The sequence below is a fragment of the Seriola lalandi genome, unplaced genomic scaffold (assembly GCF_002814215.2).
Source record: "Seriola lalandi dorsalis isolate HSWRI2012SDOR001 ecotype SW California unplaced genomic scaffold, Sedor1 jcf7180002052769, whole genome shotgun sequence".
Classification (NCBI taxonomy): domain Eukaryota; kingdom Metazoa; phylum Chordata; class Actinopteri; order Carangiformes; family Carangidae; genus Seriola; species Seriola lalandi.
In genome coordinates this window covers 7,427-17,492 of record NW_019523322.1, presented here as the reverse complement: position 1 = coordinate 17,492, position 10,066 = coordinate 7,427, and the positions used below count along the sequence as shown (strand labels likewise).

At 47.9% G+C, this 10,066-nt stretch overlaps 1 protein-coding gene across 2 annotated transcripts in view; it reads right to left on the bottom strand.

Moving 5' to 3' along the window:
• Positions 1-10,063, bottom strand: part of abcc3 (ATP-binding cassette, sub-family C (CFTR/MRP), member 3) — a 17,201-nt gene extending 7,138 nt beyond the window's left edge. The window contains exons 1-16 of one of the 2 annotated variants that reach the window (XM_023400644.2): positions 9,812-10,059; positions 7,195-7,372; positions 6,893-7,054; positions 6,407-6,499; positions 5,890-6,093; positions 4,961-5,107; positions 4,753-4,840; positions 4,227-4,293; positions 4,009-4,135; positions 3,404-3,580; positions 3,125-3,292; positions 2,488-2,671; positions 2,287-2,395; positions 2,030-2,186; positions 1,617-1,824; positions 939-1,249 (exon numbers count right to left, since the gene is read on the bottom strand). In XM_023400644.2, coding sequence (XP_023256412.2) covers positions 939-1,249; positions 1,617-1,824; positions 2,030-2,186; positions 2,287-2,395; positions 2,488-2,671; positions 3,125-3,292; positions 3,404-3,580; positions 4,009-4,135; positions 4,227-4,293; positions 4,753-4,840; positions 4,961-5,107; positions 5,890-6,093; positions 6,407-6,499; positions 6,893-7,054; positions 7,195-7,371 — 2,379 coding nt within the window. In that variant the 5' untranslated portion in view covers position 7,372; positions 9,812-10,059. Of the gene's footprint in view, positions 1-938; positions 1,250-1,616; positions 1,825-2,029; positions 2,187-2,286; positions 2,396-2,487; positions 2,672-3,124; positions 3,293-3,403; positions 3,581-4,008; positions 4,136-4,226; positions 4,294-4,752; positions 4,841-4,960; positions 5,108-5,889; positions 6,094-6,406; positions 6,500-6,892; positions 7,055-7,194; positions 7,373-9,811 lie in introns of both variants that reach the window. The other variant, XM_087172429.1, reaches the window with a different exon arrangement.
• Between the last annotated feature and the right edge of the window lie 3 nt (positions 10,064-10,066).

Genomic DNA, 10,066 nt, shown 5'->3' with positions numbered 1-10,066 from the left:
GGGGGGGGGGCTGTCAGTACAAATCAGGAAATAAACTTCTTTCTCCTAAGACTGGTGAATAGCAGCGAGGCCTCAGCCATGTGAGAAAAATAACCTGCCAAATAAACGAGGTAGCTACGACCTCCTCAGGTGGATGTAAAACTCCACACAGCTGGAAATGTATCAGGGTCATGGCTCTTTAAAGCTGATCACAGAAGTCGTGAACGGGGACGTGGTCTCAGACTTCTGGACCCCGCTGTGAACACAACACACACAGTACTGATCCAACACCAGGGCTCTCTGTTTCCCAGGTGTAAAACCCGTGTACTCACTGTATGGAAAACATTCATGTCTATATATGAGACACATACACGAGGCACTAAAATCCACCCTCTCGTAAAACTGGAGCTCAGTCATGTTTAAACCTGCTGACAGATTCTACCTCTGTAGCTGGGATTAAATAAAACCCTGAATATTAAACACATCAAACACATCAGTTCAGATTGTTCCATGTTTCAGTGGCAATAAAAAAAAACACTCATATACACAAACTGCACATCAACAGATCTGACTCAGTCGCACCGGGCCACCACTAGAGGGAGCTGGTGGATCAGCAAAGACTGAGGGACATGGTGCTGTGTGTGTGTGTGTGTGTGTGTGTGTGTGTGTGTGTGTGTGTGTGTGAGAGAGGAAGGGCGTGGCAGCAGGCTGTGGGCGGGACAGGAAGTGTTTCAGCTGCGGAGAGAGAGAGCAAAGTGAATTCATGATTGCAGATAAAGATAATCGCAGCGGCAGACGCTCGTCACGGACACCATCACAGGCTGCGGAGAAACAGACGCCCCCCAAAAAAATGCAAAGGTTAGAAAGCTGCAAGCCACATGCGATTCCAGGGACGGGAGGAGTGGAGGGAGGAGGAGCAGGGAGGGCGTCTGCCACACCAGCACATTTCTCCTGAGTACCTGGACAAAGACGTATGTGAAAGCCAGCGGCACTATGACAACGGCAAAGATGGGCGTGCTGGAAACGATAACTATCATGGTGGAGAGGGAAACGAAGAAGGTGCCCAGGAACATGAGCACGGTGGAAGGCAGAGCCTCGTCGATCACGTAGACGTCCTTGGAGAAGCGGTTGATGATGCGTCCTATAGGCGTGGTGTCAAAGAAAGACTGGGGCGTGTGAAGTTTGTTGGAGAGCAGGTTATAGTGCAGCTTCCGGGCTGCGCCGATGTTCCCCATGGCTAGAGTGAAGGAAGAGATCATGACCAGGATACCTGGGGTGGAGGTGAACCAGAGGAGGAGGAGCAGAGATATCAGAGAGGGAGGTTTATTATGGGATGAGACAGACAGACACAGGCAGCGTCCGTCCTGAAGGTAAAGACACGAAGACACTGGAAGAGAAGCATCAACGTCCACGAGTCTGACGCTTCACAACGACAACAACAACAACAACGACAACAACAACAACAACAACAACAACAACGACATCTCCTGCTCTCCGCTCAGCAAGACGCAGTGTGGGCGGAGTCAGGTGCACGAGCTCCAGGTGGAGTTGAAGTATCTGTTCAGCTCCACCATTAAACCTGTTTGAGTCTCTACGCAACAATAAACCCATAAACACTAACAGGCTGTGACTCTTACCTTGTGCGATGCCCAGTGCTGCGTACACCCCCACCCTCATGTGAACGTTCTCCTTAGTCTGATTCCTCGAGGCGTCGTTGGTCCACTGGCTGAGCCAGATGTTCGCTCCGATGGCGGCGGCGCTCTGGCAGCCGTACAGGAAACAGATGAGCACTGACAGCAGGGGTCCCACCGCCTTCGCATACTCCAGGTACACTTTAGTTTTCACCTGGTGAGGAGGGAGAGTTCAGCCGAGGTCACTAAGGTATAAACCACTGCTTTGTTGTTGTTGTTTGACGTCTGAACAGAATGTGTTGTGGACGTTTCTGGGTCCAGAACTTATTGAACTTTATTCACCTGGGAACAACAGTTCTACCTGTGGATTTAAGGACAACTAGAACAAGTGGAAAAAGGGGAAATAAAAGCGTGCTGACCCTGCCCGTCTCTGTGGTCTCCGTCTGGATCAGCTTCTCCACCTCTCGCGGTTTCTTCTTCTCTTGTGCCTCGGAGTGTTTCCTCTGGCTGCAGCCGTGTCTCCTCACTGAGCGACACCTGGCGTTTTCCCCGTCTGCTGAAATGATGCTGATCTGCCTGTGAGAATGAGAGAATAACATTATTGTTATTTCAAACAATAATGTTAATTTAGCAGCAGCTGTAATCATCACTCATCGTTCTGAAATATTTCTGATACCTTATAAAGTTCCTCTTGGCTTCGTTGATCCCTGGTTCGTTGTCCACCAGGTCTGTGTGGTTGCTAAGGGCGTCGTCAGGGAACAGCTCCTCATCTTCAATCAACTCCTCTGTGAAAGAGAGAAACAGTTTGATGAAGCACAAACAGACGAGCGTCAGCCTGACGCGAGCTGAGGCGGCGGAGGAGGAAGCAGAGCTCCACCTATGGCGTCGTCCTCCTCCACGATGTCCTCCAGGGCGTAGTTCCTCAGGAACTCTGCGAAGGCCCCGTTCTGTTTGAGCAGCTCCTGGTGGGAGCCCATCTCTGACACCCGGCCCTCCACCATCACCATGATGTTGTCCACCTGAGGCAGGAAGCTGATGCCGTGCGTCACCAGAATACGTGTCTGGAGTAAAGCAACAGAATAAAACTGTTATTATCTAATAAAACACACATAAATAACACACACACACACTTTTTATTACCAACAGATCCAATGACAGAAGCTCAAACAGATCGTATCACAGTCATAAACTGATAAGACTTCCTCAGTGGTAAAGATCAAACTTCCTCTTACAGTCTACAGCACAGTGTGTGTCACAGTAACGTGTCTGAATACTTATGTCAATGTGAGATTTCACTTTTTACTTTTCAATACAGTTGAAAAAATGTCTAAAATTATTATTATTATCATTATTATTATTGTTATTATTGTTATTAGTATTATTATGGAGGATTGATGAGGGAAACATGAATATTTATTTCATCATCATCTGAACTGAATGAACTGTAAATGCTAACGTGCTAAAGTTTAGCAGGTATAATGTTTAAACTCCTCCCTCCGTCAGCACAGTCTCACCTTCCCCTTCAGCACGCCCTCCGGGCCGATCAGGTTGTCGAAGATGTGTTTGGACACGTGGGCGTCCACGGCGGACAGCGGGTCGTCCAGCAGGTAGACGTCAGCGTCGCTGTACAGAGCTCTGGCCAGACTCACCCTCTGTCTCTGACCGCCGGACAGATTGATGCCCTGCAGGGGTCAGACAGGAAGAGAAACTCAGACGCCATGACACCTGCAGAGAGAAAACTAAACAAGGAGGCGGCTGATGAACGGAGACCGGAGGGTCCTCGTCTCTCGTACCTTCTCTCCTATCTCAGTCATGTCTCCTCCAGGCAGCACCTCCAGGTCAGGGGTCAGGGCGCAGGCTTCCAGAACGCAGCGGTACTTCTGCTCATTGTAGGGTTTCCCAAACAGGATGTTGTCCCGCAGCGTGGCGTTCTGTATCCACGCCTGCTGAGGTACGTACGCCATCGATCCCTGAGGACAGAGGCCGACAAACGTTCCTTTAAACCACAGAGCTTCTCACAGCTGTCGGGTCATCGAGGGTCGTTATTTACCTACTTGTACATCCTGTAAAAACTGACCTGATTTTTTCTAATGTTTCTCATCCTGCTGCTCTGAGGAAACTTCTGATGTTTCCCAACAGTAAGAGAAAGAATTTTATAAGATGTACAGGTAGATAATTACTTAGTTATTCAGCTCATTTCTCAGATATTCAGCAGACCATAAATGGAGATCATGATATAAGTCACAGACTGTGGTCACTGAAGAAGAACCAAAACAAAGAGCTGGAAGAGGCTGATATGGAGCTGAGGCTGCAGATCTGAGCGATGGTTCTGTGTTCATTAGTGAAGCTCTGACGGAGACAAAGAAGCTACAGGTGAGAAGATGAGATGATGTCGTACCCGAATAGAAACCTCTCCCTCCAGTTTCTCCATTTCCCCCAGCAGGGCGGAGATCAGCGACGACTTCCCACAGCCAACATGGCCGACCACGGCCAGCAGGGAGCCCTGAGGCACCATCACGTTAATGCTGCAAACACACAGTCGACAGGTGTCACACAAACAGTCTCAGGTACAACGACACAAACACGTGACACGCGCAGACACACGGCGCGACATACCTGTGCAGGACGGGAGGATCCTCTCTGGCCCAGCTGAACTTCCCGTTGACGACGGTCACAGAAAAATCTGTGGAGCAACAAAACGTCACGTGACTTTCTCTCTGAAGAAGTGTGTGTGTGTGTGTGTGTGTGTGTGTGCGTGTGTGTGTGTGTGTGTGTGTGTGTGTGTGTGTGTCTGTGTGTGTGTCTGTGTGTGTGTGTATGTGTGTGTGTGTGTGTACTGACAGGACAAAAGACTGAAAGACATTTCTGAGCGGTGAGTCATCTCAGTCTCTGGGTGAGAGGTCGGAGTCTACACACAGGACTGATGACATGTAATGACGGAGCAGGTTCACTGAGCCGCTACAGTCTGTTTAAAGAAGCGTTTCTCAAAGCGTGGTCCGTGGACCATCAGGGGTCGCTGCTTCTGGAGAAAATCTGTTAAAATCTCATGTTTAAATTTAGTGTTTCTCAAACTGTCTGAGATCCACACGGCGAGTGTGTATGTGTCTCCTCACGCAGCTACAACAGTTAATGATGACTCCACCTGTGGCTGTGTTCTTCCTGTCCACAGAGTCTGGATCCAGCTCATCATGACTCAGGAAATTCTGGATCCGCTTCAATGAGACACTGGTCTGAGAAGGAGAGTGAACACACAGACATTCAGTGACACCTTAACAAACAGGAGGAGGAAGAGGAGGAGGGGGAGGAGGAGGAAGAGGAGGAGGAAGAGGAGGAGGAGGAGGAGCTCTCACCTGCACCATGCTGCTGATGACCTGAGGAAGCATGTTGAGAGGAAACCTGAGGATGTTGAAGAGTGACAGCGACACAAAGGCCTTCTCCGCATCCAGGACGTTGTTCTCATCCACAGTCACATACACAGCAAACGTTGTCAAGGCAACCTGGAGACACATCAGGAAACAGCTCCATCAGTTACTGTTGCGACGAGTTCACCAGTGACTCATCGATAACCTCGTTATCAGCTGATACTGATCACATGACAGTTCATCATCACTCAGATACACGAGCTCATCTATCAACCAATAATCAGCTCAGGCCGATATTAAATGTTTCCTCAGAGAGATTGTTGATCCATCAGAAGATATAAAAACCATCTCAGTGTAGTTTTACATCTCCTCTCTCAGGCTTCTCTCTGCAGCTCTAGTAACAACAGGTCGGTGAGCCAATCAGAAGAGAGGAGGCTCTGAGCCTCTCTTCTGATTGGCTCACTGTTCTCTGAGTGATCCAATAAAAATAAAGCAGATTTCAGGTAAAAACACTCAGAGAAACCAAATCCTGCAAGGTTTGGATGGTGGGTCCAGGTGGGCGGGGCTTGGTGACTGCTTTGTTGTGACATCACAAAGTTCCAGAAGTCCTGACAGCTGCTTTTAAGGCTCAGTTTCTGAATACAGGCTGTGTGCATTTCTCTGTGGACTGAGGCTTTGATACTTTCACAGTATTAATATAGAAGCTAGAGCTGATCTATAATCACACTACACATGGATTTATTATTTATTTCACTGTGGGCTCTGTGAATCATTTATAACAGGTTTCTAAAAATGGTTTCGCAGCTTGATTCTGTTTGAATCTGCTGCACATTCATCTTTCACTTCATGTGTCATCATGAAGGTTTAACTCCTGACCGGCTTCACCGCCAGCTTGTGGTCATGTGGACTGAGCCTACCAGGAAAGGTGCGCTGGTCCAGGCCATGGTGGACAGCGCTCCCAGGTAGGCGGTCTTGCGCAGCACGTTGAGCTCCTTCTGTCTGATGGCCAGGACCTTCTCTTTGAAGGACGTCTCCCAGGCGTACAGCTTCAGGACCTTGATGCCGTTCAGGATCTCGTTCATCAGCTTGATACGAGCGTCCTTGTGCTGCATCTGCTCCACCTGGGAGGGAGGAAGAGGAGGACGAAGAGGAGGACAAGAAGTCAAACTGCTTATTTACAAGTTAACACTCTTCAAACTCACTCTAAACAAACTGATAAACTCAGAGATTAAACCTGGGAAACTCATAATATTTTGAGATATTTATACATGTATTAACAAATCACATATAAACTGTTATTAATGAACTATTCTCTAGTGTCATGGATTCATCAGAATTCTTTTTAAATAAATGTTTAAAAATACAAAGCAACATGTTCCTGTCACTGTTGTGGCTCCACTGAAAACCAACAGAGACGCAGTCCGAGGGACACACCTGGTAGGTTCTGGTCTTCATGGCGATCACGGCGTTAAAAGGGATCAGCATGATCATGACGGCGACTCCAGCCAGAACCGACGGACCGAGGTTCTGTCGGACACGAACACAGCAGAGCGAGAAAATCAGGCCAAAGACAAGTAAATAAATACAGATAAACCTCTGATCAATAAAACATGCTCCACGCACTGAGCCGGACGTTTCCACCCACAGTCACAATGAGCAGCATCAGTGTCTGAGACGCTCACGATTGTCTTGAGATGAACTTTCTCACATCTTTTCATTTTAAGACAACCTTCATCAATTTAACGTCATGAAGCCATCAGCGTTTCAGACCCTGATGTTTCTCAGTTTATATTATATGTGGGTGTGACACACGGACCCAGCCACACCTCCAGCCTGCAGGGAGGGGCTCAACAACAACAACAACAACAACAACAACAACAACTGAGAGACGGTGCCACTTCCTGCAGCGTGTGCACAGACCTGCCACAGGAAGTAAAGAGCCAGCATGATCTGCAGAGGAGCAGACCACAGCATGTTGAGGAAGGTGGTGAGGTCCATGAACCTCTGCGCGTCCACGGACATCAGGTTGACCACCTCTCCCACTGTGGATGAACGCTTGGCGGCGTTCGTTATCACCAGCGCCTGCACAACGACGACGGACAAAAACAGACACAACTGTAACGACACTGCATCAGCTAGTGTGTTTGTGTGTGTGTGTGTGTGTGTGTGTGTGTGTGTGTGTGTGTGTGTGTGTGTGTGTGTGTGTGTGCAGTCTTCCACACCTTCCTGTACAGAGCTCCGATGATGGCTGTGCGGACGTTCATGCCCGTGACGAAGCAGTACTGGAAGTGACGGTGGAGGATGAGGGTCTGCAGGAAGGCGGTGAAGAACATGAGGAAGGCCAGCGAGTACCCCCACCAGTCAGGAACCCCCCTCTGTTTGGTGAATGAGATCAGCATCCTGCAAAAGCACCGAGAGGGAAACGTCACGGTCTGAAGATAACCGGGTCGAACCTCTGCGAGCAGGGAAACATGGAGGAAGCTCCAGACTGACTCGTCACAGTGAGACACCTTATAAACAACGAGGAGCTTTTAATGTTTTTAAAGATCATTTCTTTTTAACACATTTAAAAACATTATGTGGAGCCATGATAAACACTTTGCACACATTCGAGCGAGGCATCGTCTCCACAGGTCGGGGGAATGTGACAGAGACGTCACAGGAAACATGGTCACAGTTTCTCCTTCCTGAGTTAGTGTTGAATAATTACCAGAACATTATGATGTCACAGTGAAGTTGACCTTTGACCTTTTGGATATAAAATGTCGTCACTTCATTTTTATCCTCATGGACATTTGAGTTGAATCGTGTCGTAATTATTGAATTAATTTGTGAGTTATGGCCAAAAACGTGTGTTTTTGTGAGGTCACAGTGACCTTTGACCTTTGACCACCAAACACTAACCTGACTGTTCACCTCCTGTAGCAGACAGTGATGAAGGGTAAAACACACTGACGGAGAGACGCTGCTGTGACAGTCAAACTTACACTATTTAGCAGATGATTTTTTCGTCCCACTTGTAATACCTCCACGGCCCACCAGGGGGCCGCCGCCCACAGGTTGGATCCACTGAGCTACAGGTTGGAGTTTATGCAAATTCCAGCAGCATGGTGAGTTTAGAGGATTTCATCTGTTGTTTTTTACTTCATAATTAAATAAAGCTTTGATGGATAAACTCGTCCACGCTTCCACTGAATCAGTTCTGAGCCAAGTCCCTCCTATTCCATGTGCTTAACATCTGAATTATAACATTAATATATGAAAATTAAAGTTGTATAAAGTTTTTTTTTCGTTTGACAAAGCAAATATCAGTATTAATGAAGCTTCTGTAACAACATACACAGAGGAAATGTATGTGGTCTCCAGCTCTGATGGCTTATCTCACTGGCTCACAGATAAGATTCCTCACAGCAGCTGTTATCACTTCGCTCAACTTCCACCTTAAAGAAGAAACATATCAGAATGACTCTGCACGCTGAGCAGAGTGCGCTTGGCTTGTTTCCCACGATTCAGTCTGCTGTGGAAACACCGCGAGGGGACGAACTCAGAAAGTAAAAGAGCGTGGTGACGATGCTAATGCTAATGCTAACTCCATCAAACGCCGTCTGGTACACACACTGAGATGCAGATGAAACCAGGTCACAACAACATGAGTCGAGAGAGCAGCGCAGCCTGAGCTGAGATGGAGGAGTGTGACCTGGAACCTGAAGAGGCGCGACACACCGGGAATTACTGACTCAACAAAACAACATCCTGAAGCAGAGGAAGTGATAACACCGAGGAATCTGCGGCTGAATATCTGAAGTCACAGTTCACTACACCGGACCAAACTGAAAACACAGCTCTGAGCCAGCGACCGCTCAGGAAGCTCTGCAGAGATTCACGGTGATAACTCTCTGGAGCAAACAAGAAAACAAAGATCATATTGGAGATTTTTACAAAGACGAAAGAGTCTTTAACCAGGAGAAACAGACGCAGCGAGGAGGAGAGGAGAGTGCGACGCTTCGGAGAGAAGAGGCCGAGGATCTATAACGATGAACGAGACGCTGCAGAAAGACGGTTTCCATCACACGGGACAGAGAACGCAGCTCGAGTCTGAAACCATAAAAGCTGACGTAGCAGAAAGGAGGAGATAAGAGTTATCAACCACATACAACCGAAGCTGAGCTCGTTCTGCTGATAACAGGGTGGTGTCCCGTGATCATAGATTCCCACTAATGATTCTATGAATATCAATAATCATCGTTAATGATTGTTAATAATTTGCTAGAAAACCTCCTCGTGGTTGTTTCCTCCGTCAACCAGACGAGTTACAGGAAACGAGGTCACAGTCTCTTCTCCCTGAGTTACAGTGTTGAATGTTTTTGCAGAACATTATGATGTCACAGTGAAGTTGACCTTTGACCTTTTGGATATAAACCTCATTCCTTCACTTCACTTCATTTACCCTTTTAGGCATTTGGGTTAAATTGTGTCATAATGAATGTGAAAGAATGAAGTAGTGAGTTATGGCCAAAAACGTGTTTCGCGAGGTCACAGTGACCTTGACCTTTGACCTTTCTCCACCGAAATCTAATCAGTCCACCTTTGAGTCATAGTGAATGTTTGTGCCAAATGTGAAGACGTTCCCTCGAGGTGTTACTGAGATGCGGTGTCCACGAGAATGAGACAGACGGACAGAACGACCCCGTGGAGAAAACAAACCAACATGCAAAAACACCGACACAAAATGCAAAGAGACTGAAACAGGACGTGAAAACACTGGAACAACGGCAGATTGTTGCCGTTGACAACTTGCAAATACAGGGACGCGGCAATAACGTGAGTGTCGTGGTTCACCTGAGCAGCTGAGGGTTGACGAAGGTGATGATGTCCTGCAGCAGCTTGTAGCCGGAGCCAATCAGAAAGTACGGTCCGAAGGCTCTGATCAGGGCGCGCAGGAAGGACGGCTGACGGGGAGCCGCTTTCTGATTGGACAGCAGCACCTCCACTTCCTCCGGGCTGGTGTCACCCCCTCCCCCTCCCACTCCTCCTGCTATGTGGTTGGTGGTGGACTGCAGGGGCTTGGAGTACACAGCCTGACTGGACACACTC